The sequence below is a fragment of the Ornithodoros turicata genome, chromosome 3, assembly GCF_037126465.1.
Source record: "Ornithodoros turicata isolate Travis chromosome 3, ASM3712646v1, whole genome shotgun sequence".
NCBI lineage: Eukaryota > Metazoa > Arthropoda > Arachnida > Ixodida > Argasidae > Ornithodoros > Ornithodoros turicata.
Genome location: NC_088203.1, coordinates 49,466,616 through 49,492,320, shown reverse-complemented (window position 1 = coordinate 49,492,320; position 25,705 = coordinate 49,466,616). Strand labels below are relative to the sequence as shown.

At 47.0% G+C, this 25,705-nt stretch overlaps 1 protein-coding gene across 3 annotated transcripts in view; it reads left to right on the top strand.

The window, feature by feature from the left end:
• Positions 1-25,705, top strand: part of LOC135387031 (phospholipid-transporting ATPase ABCA1-like) — a 476,077-nt gene that overhangs the window by 112,168 nt on the left and 338,204 nt on the right. For all 3 annotated transcript variants that reach the window (XM_064616460.1, XM_064616459.1, XM_064616458.1), the window contains one exon: positions 16,102-16,336. In XM_064616460.1, coding sequence (XP_064472530.1) covers positions 16,102-16,336 — 235 coding nt within the window. The remainder of the gene's footprint in view (positions 1-16,101; positions 16,337-25,705) is intronic.

The following is a 25,705-nucleotide window of genomic DNA, read 5'->3' as shown; positions in this document are numbered from 1 at the left end:
TTCACAAGAATCCGCAACGTTTGAAGTGCTATCTGTCTCAGCAGCGAGGACAGGGCGTTCTTTCGTCGGTGGTTCCTCTCCTGCTTTCCGCCGTGTTGAACCTTTTCGCCAATGGCCAAGAGAATTGAAGTGACCTCCTCGATCGGAAACATTCTTTCCTCGAAGGAGAGTGACGACGTCAAAGTGAAACTCATACTACAAGCACTGTATCGCATACTCAAACAGTACGGATTTGACCCCTACGACAATAAAAACAAGGCGTCCGATGCTACAAATGACTGACTATTCGCTCTTCTCTCCAGAGATGGACCAAGAGGAAGCAGAAAGGGTCGTCTCGGAATTAAAGAAGGTTCTTTCCTGGGATCAAAAGAGTTGGTCAATAGATGCCTGCACCCTCCCTCCCTTGTCTGATCTCACGAACGCAGCATTACGAGATGATCAGACGTGCCAGAAAAGGGGAATCTTCATCGCAGCGCCGTCATTGCGCGGGTCACTGCACCAGCACGATAACAGAATGGTAATTCTTTTCGTACACCCATTCCTCTACCACACTGCCACGATGACCCGTGCTTCTCCTGTCTGCGAGAGAGTGAGAGAGAGAGATAGAGAGAAGCATGTCTCGACTAGAACTTTTATTCTCGATTACATGCGCGTGCAGCTCTTTGTTCCACGGTTACTCGATGCCTGACGTCGACGGTCTCGGGCTCTCTTCCGGGTTTTCCGGTGCTGCACAAAGAGGGAGTACTATCGTAATGCGATACGCGTCAAAACACCAGTAAACCTTACCGTATTCGCAGCTCCCATAAGGGAAGGAGTGTACGGCATCCACGAGATAGCGTTTGTCGTCGTAGGGGACCAAGCTCTTCTTGAGTCTCGAAATGGTGTACATCGTTTGCTTTATACTCTGGATGGTGCACTGCTTCTGAGAGACCATCTTTTCATTGAACAGAGAATCTCGGTACACTTCGTGCAATAAGTGTTTCCTCACCACGTCTTTCTTAACTCCTTTCGCTCTCGCGATCTGTTTGTGTGCCCCAGCCAAGAGAATGCTGTACATTTTGGCTCGGATGGCTATGACTTCCTGAATAACTCCGCCCCCGTCTCGTCTTTGAAGTACCCCACCTGATTCGCGTGCTCGTCGTTGAAAAGTGGGTGGTCCACTGGATAGGAGGACAGGTCTAAGTCGTCCTCAATTTTCATCAACTGCTCTTCCAGGCTTTCACACGTGAGGGAAAAAATTATGCTGTCCGTGTCGCTATAGATCAATTGCACTGGAGACGTCAAGCGAGAAAACAGTGACTCGTAGATAAAGCTGTACATTCGGACTTTGGATATCTCAAGAATGGCAAAGCCCACGGAAAGGGGGTGCGTGCATTTGATGCGGCGTTGTTTCATCTCGTACAAGATGCACTTGTCACTCAGAATGTGAAAATGCTGACTGTCGACGGAGCTAGCTTTTCGGAGCGCGCTTTCTTTGTCGTAGGCTAGGGCATACTTTTTCATCCGTATCACGTTTTGTATCGACTTACCGAACGTACTGTTCGACATGGTTTTGTACAGAAGTCGCTCGAATTTCGTGGTCGCGGCATTCCTCAACGCGACGTTTCTGTGCACGAAGGCTCGCAAAAAATTGTCTTGGCGGAACGCAAGAATGCTGTGAACACGCTGTATTTTCATGCCCAACCTCACATACAGTGCAAGCAATGCATAGTGAATGACGTAGCATTCTTTATCATAGCACGTCAGCAAGAGTTTCTTTGTGGGAGGGGCGTTCAGCACCAACGCGTCTTTCAAGTGTCGCTGGTATGGGGGGAGTTCGTTCTCGTCCACACACCTGTGTTCGGGTGCCAGGGGAAAATCCCTGGTGAGCGCGTGCAGTTCTGAGCTGAGTTCCTGGTGAGCGCGTGCAAGTCTACCACGTAGACGTAACCCACTTCCGAATCGTGAGGAATGTTGAGAAAATCAATCTCGCTCCACCTCGAAGGATCGACCCACTCAAAACCACCTGTCAGGAGATGGAAAGTCATTGCGTACGGGTACAAACTGTTCACGTCGAGGTACTGGATAAAAGTCTTTTCTTGCTGGGGATCGTAATCGTCACACCCCTCGTGATTAGCCCGACAGTATCTGTGGAAGCTGTTACAAATGCCTCCCCTGATTCCCTTCTCGATCGTTTCGTACATCTCCTGATCACTTATGAGCTCGAGCTTGACTTTAGTGAACTTCAGAGCGCTGCTCCACGCGTAACTGGCAAGGGACACGGTGCGTAAGATATCTATCCTGTCCGTTTCTTGCGCAATTCTCCTGAAATATAGCACGACGTCACACAGCTGACAAGTGTCGAGCATAACGTACAGACGCGTGTAATCGCCCAGGTCCTTACATTCGAACAATTCGAAAATCTCGAGGGCGTACTGATAGTCCTCGTCCGTGATCTCTTGGTCGTTCAGGTCGCTTTTGAAAGCTTCCTTTGGCGGTAGCGCGGGAAAATTGTACACTTCGAAACTGTCGAAGAAGGTGTACGGATAAATGCCCTTCCTGAGGAGGCGCCGGAAACGGTCACCAAACATTTGACGGGTACAATGAAACGCGCTCTCGCCACCGCTGGCGAGGAGGGTTTCCACCAGGTTCGACAAGGACAGGTTGAAAAACTGCGTGGTATCGCGGAAATAGAGATCTCCAATATTGAACCCTCTTATCTTTTCCGAACTCGAAGCTAAGATCCACGGTTCACCCATATTTAGAACGTGCATGTGGCGGAGAATTGAGCTCAAATCGTACTGCAGGTTGTGCACGCACACGACGAGTTCTTTGGTGTTACGACACGTAAGGTTACACGTATCACACAGCGTCGCGACAAAATTCGAGGACCCGGACTCTACGAAGTGGCTGTGGTCGTGATGCGACACCTTCCGCGTATGTCGTTAAATTCACACCCGCAAAATTCGCAGTGCGAACTTTGCGCACTCGTGTCGAACAAGGTCTTCCATACTCATGACCAACGGTGAGCGAAGACGGTTCAGCCTATCGATTTGTTTGCTAAATCCCTTCAGTGCGAGCAAGCATTTTTCTGCCGCGTTAGGTCCCAAATAGCGATTTACGCCCATTATTTTCCCATCACAACTTCTCACTAGAACGATGCTATACGAGCTCATCCTGTGCACACTCGAGGCGTCCTTAACGAGCGCATCCTTTTCCAAGACGCTCTCCGTGTCCAATACCGCAAAATAGGGATAGGGATGCATGTACTGTATCTTCGTGAAGGAGACGCTCTCCCCCGCTTTTGGCATTTCGGGAATTACTTCGTTTACGTCTCGACACAGACGTTCGTGCTGCTCCAACACCCCTCTCGTCCTATAACCGCTCGTGCATTTCTCGCAATAAAAATATTCACCTCGTCCCATGAAAGTGCTAAACTTTCGGATCCCATAGAAATGCTCCCTAACCTCGAGCAGGTGGACTTTATCCTGATAGAGCGTGCAGGGAACCCGTCCGGTAGATATCGAATTCGTCTGCTCATCGAACACGTAGATGTACACGGAGATCTTGTTTTTTCTCTCCCACAGGGTAATGTCTTCGTAAGTGACTGGGAAGCAGGGTGGCCAGTACGTTACGCGCGTCTCCGGATTCGAAGGATTCATGTATTTGTGGTATCTAACATGAAGGTTTGGTTTGCTCCTCAACGGATGCAAGAGTGCCAGCACACTGTACTTGAAACACTCGTTTTCGTGATTCGGTGGAAGTTTGACGTTTGTGAGAGTCTTCGTTTTTCTCTTCAACATTTCGGGAAGCTCGATCGTGCATCCAATCCGCTTCGGTTTTAAGCGCGTTAGTTTTAAGTCGACACATTGGACGTCGTTCGAGGTGAAACCAGACCCTTCTCTCGCATAGTTTTCTACGCGTTGCGAGGATTCTGCGATAGCGGCGTTTATCGCGCCTTCGATTTCTTGGCGATTATGAACCACTCTCATGTGAAGGTTCACGTGAAGGAGATGAGAAGTCAACCCGTCGGCTCCATCCTTAACCATGAGCGCCCTCGAGCACAGACAAAATTTGAAATGCATGGGATAAGCTTCGAGGACGCGTGTGATTTCTGGAGCTATGCTCGGTAGATAGAGTCGCAAATCGTCGACGTTGTCGTCGTGCGGGGAACGGAGAAGCGTGTACCTAGTAGCCGTTCCGTCGAATGCCTCATCTGTGACAAAAAAAGGAAGGAATCGTCTCTCCGTGACGGAGGGATGATTCTCTACGACGTGTTCTCGCAATTCGATTCTACGACCCTGGACAGGCTCAGCTTCGTTTCGAAATTCTGGGCTTGCATCTGGTGATTCATCTCGAACCCTACCAGACAGAGGTATGAAATCTGCATACGACTGATCCCCTTCCCACATGAGCAATTCGTCTGCATTGTCATGTCCATCTAGGGGTTCGTCGTCGTCCGTTTCAGGTATTACGAAAGGCGGACTACTGACTCTATCGTCGTCATCTGAAAGGACGACTGGGCTATTACCGAGATTCTCCATTCTAGCTTCGTGCTCTCTTTCTACGGCCACGAGCATGGCATCGACGGGGTCGTACTGACATACGAGACAGCGCGGCACTGCGGTCAAACAAAATCAGTACGAGATTTCCCCTCACGAAACAATGCTCACTTTTCCCTTCAGTTGAGGAACGCTTGAGATTGATGATGATGAGAGAGAATGGGGTGAGTCCCTGTGTTTAGTGTCATGCGGTGACAGCGGCTATTGGTTCACTCCGAATGCACTCTCACAGCAGAGACGGTCAACTTACATTTTGCTCCACGAAACGCCTCGCGTCGTGGATGGATGCCCCTCGTGGGCTTTCGATCAATCGTCGTAGAACCAGCGCACCTTTTATAGTCGCTACACCGCTCTCCTCCTCCTCGCATTGCGACGGTGTCGTCTGTACTTTGACCACCCCGCCTTCCGTCTTTCGCGCCTTTTTGCGATGTCGCATATGACAATGATAATACCATCGACGTTGAATAAAACATTACACTAATTTCTAGCTAACACTCTGGGCTAACTTGTATATGACGACGAGAAGACCCAGAGTGGGATTCGAACCCAGGATCCTTCTATACTGGGCGCGACACACTAACCACCAGTCTAATTTGTACTGCGTGACGTTTTTCGTATTGCGGGGTTCGTGTCTACACACGTCACAACATGTTCAAACACGTCCAAACATGTTCAGACATGTTCAGTGACGTCACAACATGTTCAAACACGTCCAAACATGTTCAGACATCTTCAGCGACGTCACAACATGTTCAAACATGTCCAAACATGTTCAGACACGTTCAATGACGTCATAGAGAGGGAGAGAGAGGAACGAGTGTGTCCAGGGGCGACTTCGACGGTTCGCCGCCCGTGTCCGAACATGTTCAAACACGTCTTAACATGTCCAAACACGTTCAATGACGTCATAGAGAGGGAGAGGAAAAGCTTTACTATAAATATCGAAGCGAACGTTCGATCGTCATTCTCGTGCTATCATGATCAGCTTGGTAGATCCTCGTAAGTAATACCCACGACGTCATCATCATCGTCGAAATGTTTGAAGAGTTTCGTTTCCAGTGTACAACACTTTTGCTGCGCGTGAAGTCGGTTTTTTCCCGCCTCACATATTTCGGGAGATTGGCAGCGCCCGCTTCTTCTGCACCAACTGCGGTAGATTGTGGTCCAAAGGTACGCTTCCTCGTTCTTTTCTAATACGTTCTATAATCGCTCACATTTTTTTCAGAACAAAAGCATTGGACGGACCGATTGATTCGCCCGTTTCTCGGCTGTCGGACGGTACCGTTCGACGTACGTTGCTAAGGACTTCGACTATTAAAGGAAGATGGAGAAGATGGACCATCAGTGTCACTCTGTGACTGAAGAAGATTGTACGTGTGTTTGAGATATAAAAACACGCGTTTCTCACGCTCCTTTCGTTGCAGATTACGAATGGCTACTGACGGGAGATCTACCTCTGGTCCTAACCTTCAAGCCTCCTCCGAAGACCTTCTTTTTGCGGATCAGCGATCAACTGACTACCTGTCGCTGCGGTGGACTCTGGTCGAGAAACCCCAGCCATTGGTTAGACTAGAACCTACGTCCGTATTTGGGCTGCCTTCCCGGCTAGTAAACCAAAGCTGGAGCCTAATTCATGTGTAATGAGAAATAAAAAAAGGTTGCCTACTCTCATTCCGTCTCAGTCATGACGCCCGAGCAGAGGTTCGCAACCTTTGTGCAAACGCGAATGTATCGGGACTTGCTGCGATTACGCGATTATATTCACGGCGATAGCTGCGAGGGAGACTTTCGCTCGATTCTCAAGACGATACCCTTACGTCTGTTCACCGTCAGTGGGAAGATTGCAAAGAAAATGAAGCGATTCGTAGATTACAAGCTCGAGCTGTTGGAAAAGTATAGACGAGGAGAGACAGTCGACCCGTGTCTCATCAACGCGGGTTTCAACCGACCTATCGTCCGTCGCTACTGGCTTCTCCACACATCCCTCGACGTCACGGTGACCGGCGACGGCGAGCGTCGGGTCAGCACGTTGGAAGATCGTCTCGCAAGCGTCTTGTGTATGTCGTGAATAAATAGACTATTTTTACGAAACGAGTTCGCTCACGAGGAGACGTTTTATTGTTTCGTCATTCTCTTCGAGGTTACAGGAAAACATGGATACACAATTTTTCAAGCTGTAGCGTTTCGACATGCACGTGGCTACGTAGATACAAAAAAGAGCGCAGTAAGGCGAAAAAGGCGATTGAATACACGTGTCGTTATACTCGTTCACTACACGTAAAGTCCTTCGAAGGTTTGCTTCGATGGGGGGAAATCCGTAGCTGTCGAAAAACACGGCAGACCCGTCGTAGTTTTTCAGGTAGAGCACCCAGTGCTGCCCGCGCCTTCTTCGCTCTTCCGTATTGATGATTAAATAGCCGGGCTTGTGTAAAACGAAGGCTTCGTCGGAAGCGCAAATGCCTTTCAGCATGGAGGAAGCGAGGTGGTTGAGGGACACGAGTTCCAAGATGTCGCTCTCGTATATCTTTTCTTATGGGAAGGTGACCGTACGGTCCTTGTCGACGCACATGAGCTTGGGACACTCGGAAATCAAGAGGACGGTGACCGCGTGTGGAAGGGCTTTAGCGAAGCGTAATTGCAGGCGAACGTTTCCTTTTCGCCACTCGTTCAAATGCGAAGGAGAAGAACACTTGTCCACGTCCAAGTTGAAGTAGAGAAGGAACCCATTCGTTTTAAATCGCTCGTAGCTATACTTGAAATGTTTCTCTCCCAGTTCTTGCAAGAAGTTAAAGTAGGGAATTTTGACGAGGTCGTTCTGAAAGTCGGCTCGGCTCGCACTTGCTGGCCGTCCACGGAGAGCATCAAATGTACAGGTCGTAACGACGGAATTTGTAGGGGTTCGATTGGATGTCGCCGAGAAAGTCGGACGTGGCCAGCAGGGCGACGCATAATTTGGAAGGCACCCTTTTGGGGTAAACGTTTTCAAAGTGAGCGTCCAAGCTCCCGGCACTCAAGCTCCGCACCTTGGTTTCCAATCCGCGTAACATGTAGATGGCTGGCGTGGGCTGAAGCCGCCGCTCGTATTCCAAAAACAGGGAAGGTGCCAGCCTCACCTTTTTCAAGTGTAACGTCATTTCTTTAATGTCCACCTCGTAATTGTACGTTTTCTTGTCGTTGGGGACCGACACGAGTTTAAATTCGTCGTTGTTTAACAGGAAAACGACGCGAATTTCGACGGCAGGTACCATCAGACGCGGCTGTTGAAACAGGTCGGTATTAACCTGACCGACGAGGTTAAAGTATTTTCCACCCTTCGTCGCTTCGTAACGCTGTTTCCGACCGCGAGACGAGACGTCGTAATCGTTCTTTAAATGTTCGTCGTCCTCGACATAAAGTCCAGCCGCGTGCACTGTTTCTTGAGCCATGGGCGTGGAATGAAGCACGATGTCCAAAATACTCCTGTAGGCGTACAACTCGTTGGAACTGACGAGCTTGTTGTTCGCATAAATGGTGACCGTCTTAAACATGCCGCTCAACAGGTGGTTTATTGGGAAAACGACATCTTTCTCGTCCATTTCTTCCCCGTCGTCGCGAACAATGCGCACGGTCAAAGACACGAAACTGCCGTAGAGATCCAAGTGTGCCCTTTGCAAATTTTGAATAGAAAATTCGATCACGGAATTATTTACTCCGTTGACAGGATAAAAGAGTTGGTACGAAGTATCTTCCACGCCGTATTGAATGGAAGGGGGTTCGAATATCATCACGTCACTCGTTAGACAATGCGGTGACCGTTGCGTCTTTTTTGCGTATTTTTGCTTTCGTTGACGTCATGACGGAGCGCGAGCAGCGGATGTGTGACCTTCACGGCGTACCAAAGATATCTGCAGGTGCGTCGTGTGTCGGCGCCTTTTGTTGTCTTTTGCGGCGTTTCTTTCCATTGTTGTTATTTCCAGAGCCCTCCATGGAATCCAGCACGTCTCTCCCCGTTGCTATGGCCGTCTTTTTTACTGCGCGCGATATTCCTTCGCGATCGGCCAAATTTCGCGCCAAGCGCTTCAACGTTCTCTTGGCGATCGGTTTTATTTGCTGCCAGATGGGAACGATAAACTTGGATATGTTGCTCAACACACTGCCCCCTCGTTGGAAAAGGGTCCCGTGTACACGGGCATTATTTTGGGGGAATTACGGTACATATTTGAAATGCAACGTTAGATTGGTTCTGCCTTTGGACCGCAACGGCAAACGTCTTCCCGTTTCGTCCGCGAGAACGATCGTCACTGAGGGAATTTCGAATTGAGACAGGTTAAAATACTGGATGTTATCTAACGTGTAGGTGACGACGTGCTTGTCTTTCTCATAATAAAAGGGTAGTATTTTTAATATCGTTTTTTTCCCGCTCCTCACGTACGCGGGTTCCACGATATCCATGTAGACGACTATGTTGTGAAACGGGGGTTCGAGGAGTACCTCGACGGAGCTCGTGGCATCCTCCTCCTCCCCCGTGAACACGGTACGCGATTCGAAGCCCAAAAGCACGGCCAGGTACTCGGAAAGTCTTAGGGTGGAGGTGCCCTCGGAAAGCCGAATTTTACATTTCTGTTCGGTTCCGTCGAAGCTGAAGCGCGCGCGTTCGCCTACGCGCAGGTTAATCGCATGCAGAAGTGCTTGCGGTGTCGCATAATAGCCGGGAGGCAGACGTACTTGCAAAGATCGAGGAATTTTCGTCTTGATCGTGAAAGAAAATTGGCGCGCTACGGGGAGAGAGACGCGTAGCGTTTCTCCGCGTCCCTCGACGGCTGTGAGATGTAGCAACTTGACAAAGGGTTCCGGTACGTGCAACCCTTTCAGTGTTTTCAGAGAGTAGACGTTATCCGCGAATTCTAGCGAGGCGTCCAGCTTGTGCGTCTGGAAATACTTGTTTAGTGTGTTCCATAGGGACGTGGTTTCCGAATTGAAAGTGACGTCGCCGGAAGGCGACGGGTGCGACATGCTCCAATAAGATGGAGGTGGCTTCGCGTTCGCTCAATTTGGGAGGTTTCACCGCACGACCTGTTTCGTGGGACGCTAGCGAGGCGTCGAGCGCCTGTGCAAGCCGAGGGTCCAATTCCACGGCTTTCACGTCCACGGGTAAGACGAAGTCGTATCGCGATTTATTGTACGTGAAAGAAACGTTAAATTCCGAAAGGGCTTTTGCCAAATCCCTCTTGAGATCCGAGGTGACACGAAAAGTTCTGCCGGCTTCCACCGTGTCCTCGAAAGAAACCTCGATTTTCGCACCTTGCCTTTCGTACCCGATATTTAAAAAATCATTACTTATGCTGAGATCCATCAGACCGACTTGATACCGATTCGAGAGCTGAAGCGGACTATCGAAAGCTACCGTGAAGGCGTTGAGTTTATTCGAGGGAAACGTCTCCATGCTGGCGTTCGAGAGCAGGTGGACGTAGATGTCTGACGTCATTTCCCAATCTTGAGCACGTCGCTGCTCGGAACCCAAGTGTCGTGTTCTTTGTCGTAACCGAACCAGCGAACCAAGAAGAAGCTCTGACCGTTCACTTGCTTCTTTCTCTGCACTTTCGTTACTGGCCAAGGCTGATTGGCGTCTCGGGTTACGACGAGTACCCCCTCCGGGTAGAAAGATCCGTCCACTTCCTTACCCCGGTAATCTTCCAGGTCCACGACGGGAGGGGAGGTGTCTCTCAGGCGGGAGACGGCGACCAACTCCCTTTTCTGAACCTTTCTCAACCTTTCTGAAAACCTTTTCTGTGTAGTAGGACCCTCAATTTATCCCCCACTTTGAGCTTCTTTTTCACGGAGGGTACGACGGGCTTCCCATTTATCTTATTGAACAGCTCCAATTCGTTTTCGGGTGTGACTTCGGATGGGCTGATGCCCAAAGTCCTGTGTTTGGTGTTGTTGTAGTCACGCACGATCTTGGGAAGCGCGGAAACGAAGTGGTATTTTCCGGTTACTCTAAAATAGCGGAATATTCTGTCGCGTAAAGTGCGTATCACGCGTTCAGCCTGCGATGCTTTGATTACTGGAGAGAAGGTAGAATACATGTGTACCTTCTTGTGTGAGAGATACTCCTTGACGGTCTTGTTGTAGAATTCCCCTCCTCTGTCGCAAAAGATGCGTGTAGGTACGTTACCTCCCCGAAAAAGTCTTATCATGGCCCTTTTCATTTCGGCGGGGCGCTTCGTCTTTAGCGGGAGTGTGCGCAGAAAGCGGGAGAGGGAATCGATTGCCACGAGAATGTAGCGGTAGCCACCGTTGAATCTCTTGTATTTTGAAAAGTCGGCGAGATCCATTTGCCACACGTCGTTGATCTTGAGCGCGATGATGCGTCTCCTATTAAACTTTCTTCTGACCGGATGGTGTAGCGTGTAGGCATCCAGCTTTCTGAGAATAGCGAGAGCCTTCTTTTTGCTCAAGTGATGCGCTTTTCTATAGCGTTCCACACCCCCCAAACCACCCTCTGGTTTCTCATATCCCTCCATAAGTCGTCCACGCAATGGAGGCTTGCTGCTGCTGCTGTTGAGGCTCGCGAGATTTGGGCAGAGAAATCAGGCGCAATAGTTTCGAGACTTTGGGGAACCAGGAAGGTTTCTTTCCCGTCTTACGTTGCAACAAATAATTGACGAGTTTGTAAACGGAGGAGTGTCTCATGGGCTTGCCCGACACGGAGACACAAGCCTCGCGATCCCAGGAAAGAACCTTCTTTAATTCCGAGACGACCCTTTCTGCTTCCTCTTGGTCCATCTCTGGAGAGAAGAGCGAATAGTCAGTCATTTGTAGCATCGGACGCCTTGTTTTTATTGTCGTAGGGGTCAAATCCGTACTGTTTGAGTATGCGATACAGTGCTTGTAGTATGAGTTTCACTTTGACGTCGTCACTCTCCTTCGAGGAAAGAATGTTTCCGATCGAGGAGGTCACTTCAATTCTCTTGGCCATTGGCGAAAAGGTTCAACACGGCGGAAAGCAGGAGAGGAACCACCGACGAAAGAACGCCCTGTCCTCGCTGCTGAGACAGATAGCACTTCAAACGTTGCGGATTCTTGTGAATCTTTTTATAGGCGAGCCGTCATAAAAAGCATTTGTGCGTCTCCTAACGCGCGAACGTATCTGGAGCTAGAGTCACCTTTCCGTTCAATACATTGAGGCAAATTTCGGAGAGGTGTTTCATGTCGGACGTTGACGAACGTGTCAAATCGTCGCGACGGCGTGGAGGGGGTAGAGTGGAGAGTACTTTGAGTAAAGTGAGGTGAGGGCAGAGATTCATTTCGGTGCGTAGATATATTGACGTTCCCCCGGAAAGATATTGCTACGCAACCTGTGATCCTCGTGCGTATAGTTGTGAAGATCCACGAGTAAATATGCGTGGGGCGACGACATCGCTTGTTTATATGCATCCAGAAAATACTCCAATCTTTTTCTGCCAAATAGCTCCTGGCCGAAATGTTCCATCTGGTGCACGCTGCGCACGGTGCGCCACAGGACGACGTAACTGGCGTTGTAGGATATTGTTCTAAAATGGCTACTGTCGAAAAAGATGTTTTGAACGAGTAAGAAGATCGACGCGTTGGCGTGGTGAGAACCCCGAATGAAAAGATCGGTCACCTCCTTCAAGGAACCAGCGTCGGTCATGTGATCGTCGACGACGATCAGCGTAGCGTGAGACGTGTCCCACTCTCGCGGTAGCTCCTTGGTAAATTTTACGGAGTCCCCGAATTTGTCCTGCATGCTCGGCGAAGCATATTTCTGCACGTAGAATATTTGTGACGGAGGCTTGTTCACCATGTCGTTCAGGTTCCTCAGCACGTTAGCAACGAAAGTAGATTTGCCGCACATGGAGGGGCCGCTTAAGATACAGCGAAAAGGATGACGGAAACGAAAAGGTTCGGGGGAAGACATGTTGCGTGCGTACACGTTGCACGAAGAGAAAGAAGAGACTGAGACTGAGAGAAGAGAAATGCATCGCTTTTATTTACACGTTGTCGTCGTCGTCCTCTACATCGGAACAGCGTTCCCAATACAGATTATCCAGGCTAAAGTTGGCTACAGTTGGACTTTGCCTGGCTAAAGTTGGCTAAAGTTGGACGCTGCCTTTATACAGATAAACGCGCGCGCGCAAAGAAACGAGAGTGAAACCGAAACTCAGAAGCCACCCGTCGCCGCTAGGAGTGCGCGCGCGCGCAGCGGAGAGCCGAAACCGAAAACACCCGCGGGCGGCACAGAGGGCGCTAGGAGCGCGCGCGCGCATGCGCGGACGGGTGGAGCAGAGGGCGCGCGCGCATCCATAGCTGCCGCTGCGCGTCGCCTCAGTCAGTTTCTCTCTGGCTGTCGTAGAGAGCAGATGTGTGTTCCCCGCGCTCGCTCAGTTTCTGCCTGGAAGTCGCCGCGGGGGAAAAGGTGAGTGATTTGACGCGCTCCTTTTCTCGTATGTTTGACGAGTGATTTGACCGCGGTCGTGTTAAGCCTTTTCTCGCATGTTTAGGCTTGTTTTGCGGTGAGCAAGCCTTTTGTTCATGTTGACGCATGTTTAGCGATGTGTGCCCAGTGGTTCCCACCTTGTGTTAGCTGCATAGTGTTGTGGTTAGGCCTAAGCGATCGCCCCCGTAAGCCTTTTCCCCCGATGTGTACCATTTTCTGTTTAGCTGTAGCGGTTCGACCTTTTCTCTCGCATGCCTAGACTTGTTTAGCAGTGCTGCCATTTTTACCTGCCGCTAGTATCTTGTTCTCTGTCTTTCTCGTCTAGAGCTATGATGGTGGCGCCATCTGGTGTGATGCCTTGCACCTAAGTGGCCACCTGTCGTCGATCTCTGCAACTACCCGACGTCAACAAGCGCTGGTAACCCCGGAGCCGTTTCTTCGTCACCCCATCGTTGATTTTCGAATAAATTGTTTCTCTCCACTCTAGTTCTATCTTTTTATTTTATTTTCTACCTATTTTTTTATTTTTTATCAGCTCAAGTATCCGGAAACTCACACAGTCGTCTGGACACGTCTTAGATGTTCCCCAATTAGTGTAATGACTCCCTGAATGATCCTAATTGTTGTGGGGGGTTCCAAATTGCTCTAATTGCTAATTAATGGCGTCCAGGCGACTGTGTGAGTTTCCGGATACTTGAGCTGATACACTACTACTTTACATGTATTGTTGGTTTCGTTCTAATAACTTCTTCTTTGTTCATGTATGAAGCAGCTATGAAATGGACACAGCTTCGATCTGTCTGATATGTTCATCAGGTGGATCTTCAGTGTGAAAAAAAAAAAGAATCATCAACACATCCGAACGTAACGTTCACTTTGAGCAATTGCAAGTGGAAATACTAGGCGATATGTAACCCAAAATATGCATCTGTTTTGGCTTCATAAAGTGGGGCTTCTATGTGGAAAGGGAGAAATCGACATACCGGAAGGTAACGTCCACTCCCATGTTGTCCCGGGGTTTTCTTTGTTCTGTATCGAATTATCCCATTGCTATGCGGCACATGGCTGGAGATACCCTAGATCCAATTGGGCAGCCCTTGTTCCGCACGTAGTTGGATCCATTTTCCCTCACAGTCATTGACCCTAGATATTAATTTAGTAATTCCATAAAGGTAGGAGCTGCGACTCCAGCAAAGTTTTAGAAAATAATCAGTCCTTTATGATATGTGGCAGCTTTTACGCTTTCCAATATGAGATTCTGAAGCGGTTTCATACTTTCTTTCTCTAAGTATTGTATTACTGGAGTGGCGTTGCAGACTTCAGAAGGATCATGATGTTGAGGTAGTTCAGGTGCTGTAGTAGGAAGGTGCCCAAGCTTTTTTTACTGGTGTTACTTTCAGTTACTAACTCTAAACGGGCCTTCTTCTTTGTGAGTTCTTACAGTGTAGAATGGTTACAGCAAGTCCTTTTTTTCCCTTTCAGTGTGTTTTCCAAAGCCTGGCCTCCTTGCATTTCTTGCATTTCTTCACTGCGTCCTTACGGTCGTTTCGTGCATTTGAGCCCTCTACTTCGAGAGAGTTTTTCATTATGATGGGAGCTTTATTTGTTTTTTTTTTATATGTGGCCTTTGAAGTCAGCATCAAATGACCTGCTTTGTACAGAGTGAGATGCCCTGCCTACTGTGCGTGTCACTCATCTGTTACCTGTTTCACGCTCGTTCTGGCACTTCTGATCAACATTATCTACAAGAGCTCGTACCCTCTGCTTGAAGGTGGTCATGCTGGCATGCTCTGGGGCTGGTTTTCCTATCCCGCTTGTGATCTCTAGGATTTTCGATTTCTTCATTGCGGCATAGGTGCAAAATTTTACAGGCTTTGATTTTGCTGTTAGGGTCACATCGTCTTGAAAAGGCTCCAAGCGGACGTTACCTTCCGGTATGTTTCCTAATTCTTTTTTTTGCACACAGAATACCCACCTAATGGAAACATCAAACACATCCTATAGTTGTTTCACACAAAGGGCAAAGGACTTAGGTTCACGTATGAAAAGTCGGAAGAACATAAGCCACAGTTCTCGGACCTATCATAGAAAGAACCCAACATTACGTATTTATTTATTTATTTAAATACGGTAAAGACCCCTAGGAGTATTAAATAACGTAGTCGAGATAAGCACATGAGAAAAGTACAATAGAAACGCATAACAAAAGTATTGCAAAAAGTGAAAAAGGAAATATCAAGTTGATAAGGGAAAAAGGCCATGTGTACCATGGGAAGAGCATGATGAACCTGAAGCCCTGGATGGCAGGAGGGCAGCCTTAAAACCAGCAGGGGGTCGTGTGTACAAGCAACACGTCCAGGCAATAGATTCCAATCACTAATTGCGCTTTATGAAAGAATGATTTCAGAAAGGAAGTGGTGTTACAAAGGGTGGTGTAGCTTAATCTTATGGACGTGGTCCAGACAAGATGAAATGTAGTTAGCAATTACTAGGAGACGATCGCGAGTTGCGATAAATTTTGCGAAAGAGGCACAGCCTGGCTATCAACTGATATATATCTATATCAACCGTCTATATATATCTTCAACATGTGCTGGAGGTACAGCACGAAATCAAGATAACAAGTGCTTCTCCACCGTTCGACCCGCTCTGGGTTAGTAAAGAGGTATAGCGATGAGCGCCACATCATCCTCTATGAGAAGGTCCTGTACCCACATGGTAAACACGAGCTTGCTTGCACACGCTTGAAAACTGAGGAGAGAAGGTTACCCCACACCATTGCTAACGGTCGTCGCCGAGGCTATATTCAAAAAGGTGGAAGAAAGAAAAAATAACGAAGAAAAAGGGAGGGCAGGATGCAGTTCGTGCATAAGATTAACCACAGCTCAAAGAAGATAGCAGAGCAGCACCAAGTTCCAACCATTTTCGGCGCTCTTCACAAATTGCGAAAAAGAATGGCGTAGGCCATCCGAACTTCTAAAAACAGAAAATATAGCGGCGCCATTCTCTGCAGCGGTTGGCCTTCAGCGTGCTATGTGATGAGCTTCACTTCTGACAGTGTAGAACTAATAACCATAGCGCAAAATATAATCGTTGGTGCGGTGTTCTCTTTCTGAATTGCAGGAGATGTTGAAACTTATGGGCCTCAGTGAGTTTGTCTACTGGGTTGGTCATCTCTGCACGTCGCTTTTCATCACTATCACCTCTTGCATCCCTATCGGCGTAATACTTGTCAATGTTGGAAAATTCCGTCCCACAATACCCGGCGCTGACATCACTCTCGTTGAGACAGCTTTGCTGCTCTTCTGTCTTCATCTTGGAATGCATATCTTGTTTGTGGCATGCCTTTTTAAGAGATGTAAGCTAATCTTTTTACAGGTAACCGTTTTCCTCACTTAGACGCGGGCCTACCTAACTTAGACCTAAGGGCGGACCGCCTACCAATAGCAACGAAGAAAAACAAACCGTATTTTCATGCGTGCTCTAATATTGTGGATAATGATGATGTGGCTGTCATTTCCTACTGCACAAACATGATTGCTACGCGCTATGTGAAATCTTGCACTCTCGTGAAGCGCTATACCAAGCATAGAAAACCAAGTCAGTGCGTGAAATTTGTAGCAGCGCGCAATGCATGTTCACCTCACTTGACCGTATTCACCAGTCGCACTTAGCCACTGGTTTAGTGGCGTCTGGTTTAAGTTGATCACGTTATCTCTCCGGCTCTGAAGCTTGACCACAATGCATGCGCATTATTCACATTGTCACGGGATGGTTGAGGGGAGGGAGAAATTAGCAGACGACGGAAGGGCCGCGAAGAGGAAGATGCCCGCTTTATTTTTCCTTTTTGCTATGAGGTTGATAAAGAAAAGTCCAGGCGGCGCTGGCACTGCTACAGGTGGTCGCGGGATGGTGTGTGGGTAGCCGGCGGTTAAGCCTGCCTTTGTGTTTGTTAATATGATCGCTGAAACAACGTACAAAGAGCGCGTTTGCCAAGTTATTGAAGAGGCAGGAGTACGTATTGTCGTGAAGGCGATCGTTGTACTTTTGTCAGTGTTCGGTCGTCGCGTATAACTGCACCTCCACGGACCATCGCTTGTTTATCGTTTGTCGTGCGGCCTGTGTGGTGAATTGCAGCGATCAAGATAGCCTTTCGATCGCTTGGGCCTGTCAGCAGTGTGTTTTTACGCTTTCAAGTCTGGGGCACGTTGCTGGTGTTCGCAGGTGAGCGCTGCTCGGCACCGTTGCCAGAGCATCGGAGCGTCCGCGTGACACTCGTCGTCACGTGCAGCTAGAGCGGCGTTGCTGGCTACTTTCACACCGTCGCTGCGCTCCTCGGTTACCGTGATCGGGGTGAGAGTGACAGACGACGGAAACCTTAGCGTCATTCGTCGTGAGTAAGAGTCGCGAGACCCCAAACATGGCGGACCTCTATGCATATTTCGCAGATGTGGGCATCGGTGAAGATGATGTGGTTCGCGTGTTTCGTCCACATACTGACGCATTCACAGCCCTGTCAGATGATCAGTTCGTTGCGCACTTCCGGCTCTCAAAAATCCAACTCGAGAAGTCTGCAACGCAGTTTCGGAAGACTTGAAACGACGTACGTATTACCTTTCTGTTTTATGTATTACGCAGCTGTATTAGAAGTTGTAGTCGTTGTATCACCTAACCACCAATCAATAGGTAATGCAGTATAAATAATGTAGCGAAATGTGATTGCATATACGCGTATATAATTACATGTGTAGCGAATTATAGATGGCCGTGAGCGGAGATTGGCCTCCTCTTCTTCTTCTACTCCATTCAATGACGAAATTGTCTTCTTTGTGCGGCCAGCGGGATTCTGTAATAGTTTACTTTGTTTCCTCCTCTGTGCCGGACCTCGCATTAATTCGCACTATCGTTAGGGGGTAGAAGGGGGAGGACAGAACATCGGGGATAGGTTTCGCGCAACTTGCTGGGCTCTGAATGTAGTAAACCCGCGTTGACAGAAAATGTATTTCATTTACAGCGCAGCAGTGGCGTTCAACCACGCTTTCTGTGGAACAGAGGGTTCTGATGGCACTGCGATTCTATGGAACCGGCGCCTTTCTCGACAACATCGCTCGTGAGGAGTATTTCGCAACGACAAAGCGACCGGTTTCAGAGGCCATTCATGCGGTCAGCATGGCTATCATAAAAAACCTGGCTCCCAGCTACTTGCGATTTACTTCAACCCCTAAAGAAAAGATGGCTGTGAAGCGTGGCTTCTAAGATATAAAAGGCCTGCCTGGTTGTCTTGGTATGTAACATATGTGCATGAACACCATGCAACCACATTGTACCGCATATTCATAGCGCTACCTTTCATGCAGGCGCAGTAGGTGGGACGGCAGTCTCAATCATCGCACCAAGCACGGCAGATCCACGCTTCATTGATGGCAACTATTACTGCCATAAGGGGTATCATGCATTGAACGTTCTAGGGGTAGGTAAATATGAAATCAATTACAGTGTGTACTTTCAAGAAGCATGTTTAAAGACGTTCGAGCAGTGCTACAAAGACTTCTATATATGAACAGATCTGCGATGCAAGTCGACGGATACTCCACATTAATGCAAGATACCCAGGAAGCTGCCACGATGCTGCCATCTGGAGCTTGTGCAGGATACGACAGAGGGCCTCAGTACTTTTTGCAGAGGGGGAGTGGCTACTAGGTAATTTCAAGCTCACACTGCAAGATGATGCACAGTAGAAGAATATACACTGTTTATTTGACTGTGAAAGAATAACGAAATTGTGATACAAACAGTAAATGAATGTGGTGATAACTTGCAAACGTGGGATGAAAACACTTAAAGATGCTTTAATAACAGAATAAACACGCTTCAACATACTTGAGCAACACCGAAGAAAGTAAGGATACCAGTAATGCACATTGGACCGTTTGGCATACAAAATCTGGTTTTAAAGACACGAATGTTTGTTACAGGATCAGCTCAAAGGGGCTGGGACACTTTCACACATGTGGTTCATTACATCATGAATGCATTGCACTGCACGTTAGAATACTACGTGAAACTTTCAACGCAGGTTGACATCGGTGCAAAGAACTGTCTTTTACGATTATGTCAAATAACCTGGAATGACCTGTCGCAACCCCTTTAAGGAAGAAACTGTCTTTAAAAAACACGAAACTTGTTGAAAAGATCAGTACAATGAAAATAGTTTGGTTTCAAAAATTTGGTTAAAGGTTGAGTATCACAGAACGAAGTTAACATGTTACTTTGTATATGCTTTACAGGGGACCTCGGTGAGCCCTGGCTCATGACTCCTATTCGGTCTCCTAGAATAGACAAAGAGGAAGCATTCAACAAGGCTCACAGCAGCACCAGAGTTCGGATCGAACAGTGTTTTGGAGTGTTGAAGATGCGCTTCAGGTGCTTGCAGCGTTACCACACTCTACACTAGGAGAACCAGACAGGAACTGTAACATCATTACTGCATGTGCCATTCTGCACAACATATGTCACTCGTACAATTTGCCTATGCCAACTGCAGAGCCTGACATGATGACTGTAGAAAATGAATGACAGTGACCATGAGGAATCTGACGAGGACTATTTTCGAGCTGCCGATAATCCCAGCCGTGACACTTCAACATCTCAGGCAATGCGCATACGCAATAGAATTGTGGACAGATACTTTTAAGTTTTAACACACAAAAAAACATAAAGGGCGCCTCATCCAAATCATGTATCTGCCTTCTGACCATCGTGACACATTCTTGGCAGGTCCCCGTTGCGTAGTTTGGTACTGTTTCAAGTACTGAGTCGTCAAGTACTGTCAAATACTGTCTTTGGTACTGAGTGAGTTTCAAGTATTAATACTAGACACATACATAGCTATGCATTTGCAATACCCACTTCAAGAATTCAGTTGAAAGCATTTTATTATGTACAGCCTCATACTGCCAGTTTAATTCTTTTCAAGATCACTCTCAAGGTTAGTATCCACCATTGGAGGGCAGTAGTTCCTAGTACGCATTAAAAAGGCTTAGACTTGCAAACTTCAGCCCGGTTTCACCAACGCAGGTTAACTTTATCCGAGATCAAGGCTTGACAGAACTTCAAATTGGCGCTAAATTCTTTTTTGCAGACTTTAGCTTGTGACGTAGTTTAGTGAATAAAGTGTTAAATTTAACTTAAGTGACCGTTCATCTTTAGTAAGTTGCCTGAAAGCAAAGTTATTTACCTTGCCATTGATGTGTGTCCTCACAAGACTAAACGAGCTAAAGCATGTTGTGCCGTTAGATGATCTTAGCACGACAACAAAGCTGAACTTACATTATGCTTCCATGTCCCTGTTCCTCTCTCTGTTCAGCATGAGTGTAACAAACTCAGTCATGGGGCCGATCAGTGGTGCCAGGAGCTGTACAAAACAGGCCTGCCGTTAGTACATGACAGGTATAGGGAATGTGTATGAACCCAGTTATTAAGGAAGCGAAGGAATTATCTTCAACATTGTAGCGGTATGGATGAAGTAGTGTTAAGTAATGTTAATAAAATATCAAGACCAGAACTATGCCAATTAATATGACTAACTCACAGAGCTGTGCCACGTCTTCTCCCAACCGCTCTTGTACTTCAAGGATGCGGTTTGCCACAGGAGGTGGTACCCTCCTGCGCCTGCGGCGGCACCCTCTCTGTCTCTGTACGCCCCCTTCTGTTGCAATTGCTGGAGCGGTAGTTGGTCGGGATGAACATGCGATGTCTTCAGCTGGTGTATTCTCGTATGGGGAGGGGGGGGTTTGCAAGTTAACAGCACCCAACAGCAACAGCAGTTTCACAGATTTTGGGCAAACACATCTATGTTGGCACACATGAGGGGCATAGTTGTTTCATTACACTTTATTGAACTTTATGTACCCATATGGGTGCATTACAAAAAAAAAAGTGGGAGGTGGCAGGGTTACAAAAACAAACAGAGGCAGAGGTAGTGCGAAACTCCTCTTTAGAATAAAGGAAAAATTCCTACACACAACCACAATATTCCTGAAGCAATGGTTTCTACTCTCACAAAGGCATGTTTTTCATGCATTTAAGCAGGGTTAGTCACGTTCCAGCCATGTATCTGTACGACAATTAGTTTTCTTCACGCATTGCATTGAAGAACTGCTTTCCTGAAACAAACTAAATAAGAAGGTGTATCATATGTCACAGGCATTTTGTGCCGGTTAAGCAGTAAAACTAGTACGCTTGAGGCGCCACATTCTCCTGGTGACGTGAAGGAAGGAAGATTCAATCTTTCCAAATGTAAATGAGTGCCGTGGTGTCTTGCATTATAACAGCATCTAGGCACTCTTTCTTGTGGGCTTTTGAATGAGATTCATACACATTAGAATCATTTGTAATGATGATGATAACAACTGTCTTAATCACATGAGAATTTTGTGACGGTAGTATGCCCATATTGCGTTCATCCTTCATTCACTGGTGTGCATTTAGGGGTGGAGTGTGAGTCAAGGCAGAGGTGAGCTAGTACGAAATGGGAGTACCTGTTCCTATCAGGTAATATACGGGACATGTCAAAAGAACCGTGGGCACTTTGCACGTACCTCTACTGGTGTAAGGAGAACGAAGTTGCAACATAATTGAAAGTACGGTGAAGTGAAGTGTATATTAGAAGTGGCCATTGGTTTGGTTCATGCAGTATTACTACAATTTCTACTATTCTACTTATTGCTCGAACTCAGCTATTTAGAACGCATTGAAGACAGACACAACAGAACGAAATTACAGGGATTGGGACATTCATGATAAATAGAGGCATGGTTGCAATGTGAATGTGAATGCAGATGTATATAATAAATCTTGTGACCTGATTATACAGGAACGTGTTTTTCCATTCTTCAAGATTTGCCTTGCAGCGTATCCCAGTAAACCAGAAATATCCCAGGTACGCCCCACAAAGGTCGCAGACGTCGCATATGTCCGCCACGTCTATGCGACGTTACCTGTACGTCCACAATGTGACTTTCAAAAACATGATGATGATGATGATTAGAGTTTTTATGGCGCAGACACTACAAATGTCATAAACTTTCAAAAATATCTGACTTTCCATATCCCTGGGACATCCCATAGATGTAAAAAGAAAGGAGCAAGCGCGCGTTATTTTTCAGAGACATCTAGGGCACGTGACCCCTAGTGGCATGAAGTAAACAAGAGGGAAACTTTTTGGGTTTACTACCTTATTTACCAAGTGATCACATTAAACACGGTAGCTAAAACACGATATTTGCCAGGATGGGGTGTCAGGAACGTTCACAGGTACACGCTGACGTCGTTTGCAGACTCACAGGCTAACTGCAAACACCTTGTCACCGTTGCCAACGTCACACGCCACGTTACATTTGATGAACGTACTCCAACAATTTGTATTTCAGTATATGCTCGTTCTGGTATATCTTGAAATCCGCGTACGCGGTGGAGGGGCCAAAAAGGAAGCCTGCGTTTCATATGGTGAAAGGCGAAAGCTCATTTATTACTGCGCGGATCTGCATTCGTCTTGGATTATCGCGGAAAGGCCTATGGGCTGCCATTTACCACACTACAATACACCTATGGTGCCAAAAACCCAACCATAATGTAGCCTTGTAATAAAACATATCTACACATTTTACATATCTTATGAGACTGTGTGGCACCCAACTGCATAGTATATAGCACATTTCTGGAAGAACACATTTATAGCAATATGTGAAGATTTGAGAACATCCTGTGAATATCCAAATATCCCGAAGCTGACGTCCGTGGAATGTGGAAAAAGTGGGAAAAACCATAGTCGCCAGGACATACATGCGACGCCTACGGGCTCTCTGCAATAATCCATGGGATATCCAAACATCCAATTTTGGATATCAGGTGGACATCTCCTAGACGTCTATGGTTTATTGGGATGAGACTGCACAACAAGTGCACTGATCACACCAGTGTAAAGCTGGAGTGTCGTTGTCAGCTGAGAGTGTCATGACAGCTGTCAACAATGCATAGCATGTCAGATTTGCCAGGAAATCTTGCAAAAAAATGAGCATGCCTGTGTTCTCAGATCACGTGATCTGTCATACATCTGCAGTCACATCATAATGATACCCATGATTTAGCACAGACGATACAAATGTCAATCAGCCAGGTGGTGACTGTCCTTAGCATAGCCGCGTTTCAGACAGATCGATGTACTTGTGCGCCGCAGTACAAGGTGGAAAAACTGCATTACCAATAACAACAGGTCCCTGTGATCTACATATATTTCACGGTACTGGTAATTGTGTTACTGGTTCTCTTTGCACCGGCTCAGACACACCCTACATGTCCTTCCATCACAGTTCCCTTTTTCACGGTCTCTATTTGTTTGTTATGTGTAACAGACAGCATTTCCGGAATTCAATCACTCTTCATGTCCAATGTACAACAGTAATTTAAACTGTTCAGTGTTGGTACTTCCTGTGCCAGTAAGAGTGTCAGCTAGCGCTTCTGCTTTTCATGCTAAACTGCCCAATAGAATTCCGCTCTGTTGCACTATGAATGCATTGGAGTTGTGTCTCCACGCACAATGTAGTAAATATTTCTTTTTTTCGTAGCATGTGGCATGGGACAGGCATCTAATCTTTGATATCCTTAATAATAATAATCCTTGTGGAAATGCGTAACAAGTTTTATTAATTTAATTAATTTAATTTAAGGAACAACTCAAAACCATGAGGTACAGGCACTGCTGTGCCCATAACAGATAAGTTGGAAGAAAAGAAACAAAGCGTTGGGCATACACAGTGCTGCTCACACAATGAAGGGGAACACTGTGTGAATCATGGTCATGGACTTGTATTGGCAGTAATCGCATCCCAGAAATATGTTGCTTTGATGAAGTCTGCAGCCAGGTTGTGTTTTGCGGTGGCAGTCTACAAAGCCACATCTACTGCTAGCAGATGATAAATGCGAGCATAAAAGCAAGGAGATGTCACCTTGAATATTTTCTAATATTACGATACATCATCACTGCAGATATGTTGGTTGTTGGCATATTTGCGCTGCCCTTCTGGTGTGGTGTGCTGGAAGCGGCAGAGCACACATTTTAGCCATACATGTACTTTCATGTGCGCCCTTATAAAATTTTGAGACCTTCACTTCTCTGTGGATTTTCTCCTGAACCGGCAAGGTGAAACCTGCTCATAATTTTGCACACAGCATCTGCACACTCCTGACAGAGCTATCGACATCATGAATACATGGGCTACTTGACACTTTAGTGTTGTGTTTATATGCCCCCGTGAAGGCTCTCATTTGTCCATACAAATTCGCTGACACAAAACACTGCACGCAATATTAGCTTGTGTTCCTCTGCGGGATATTTCTACCTGTACTTTTATCGAATAACCAAGTCTCATATCCTAAAGACACGTTTTTTTGTCAAAATTTCTCCTAGTTGACATATACAGCAGCACCCCGCATTGAAGCTAATAAGCATAGCCAGATTTCACCAGCACAAAATTGTGCCAAGAAACATGCTCATAGCGATTTCCAAAAAACATTAGTGCTTTCATAATGACAGAACACAACAGTGCTTTCCTAGGGCTTGCGTCTTTCTGGGCAAGCAAATCAATTTTCCAAGGGGATCTAGAGATTCCCCCATATGTTGCCTTTCCAGAGTCAGATCTGAAATATTGTACCTTGTTAATGCACTGGGACATCCAACATATAACTCCAGGTACCCTCTCAATGCTACTATTTTCGAATGTCGCTCGCACATTTCAAAGGCGAGCAACGTGTTTGATATTTGTGCCTTTATATGCTGGGTAACATGTACCATACTCCGCTGTATAGCTGTAAGGCACATGGAGGTATAACTGCTCCATGGACACCCCCCTCCCTCTTGAGACCTCAATTTAGTTTAGAAGACAAACATGATGGATGCATTTTTAACAGGAAACACTTAACAGTAATCTAGGAACACAAAGCTCGCTCACAAGTACCAGCGATCACTGTAGTGTGCAGCAATTCGTTAAATGTATCAATGAGAACCAGCAACGGCAGCACAGCACGAACTATTGTCAACGTCGTTTTTGTTGCTGGAGGTGACAGCTGTTTGTGCACGAACTCCTGTCAGCTTTGGATCGGGAAGTGGCTTGTCTAGCTGCCAAGGTTGACATCACTAACTTTGACGATGTTGGTCCTAAATTAAGAGAGCGGATTTCAAAATTCCACTTCGTACCGATCGTTAACTTTTTATCGGCGGCGGGTTTATTACTTCACTTCGCTCACGGGTTCCTCACAATGTTGTTTTTGCTTAATTTGTGCAATTTCGACTTGAAAACTAGACAACAGCGTCCAGCAAAAACTAATTTTGGGTTGTTTCTCAAAAGGCTCATTCACAGCTGCTCCGCGGTAGACAGCCTTTAAGCTACCTCCACCCCTAGTTTAAATCAGTCCTATGCAAATACATCGGAGTCAGACCATCGCTAGAGCGCCGGGTTTACGCCGTGTGAACGGCGAACGAAATGAGACGTTGAGTGCAAAATTGATTGGAGTGCAACATCATTCGCAATACGAACGCTTCTAGTAACTTTACAGTCAAAACTTACCTTTATTTCGCCGAAAAATTTCCGGCGAAGCGTAGATTAGGCCTATGCGCTGCGCACACAAACTCCATGGAGGCCGCCATGGGCCTCACGGCAGCCGGGTTAGA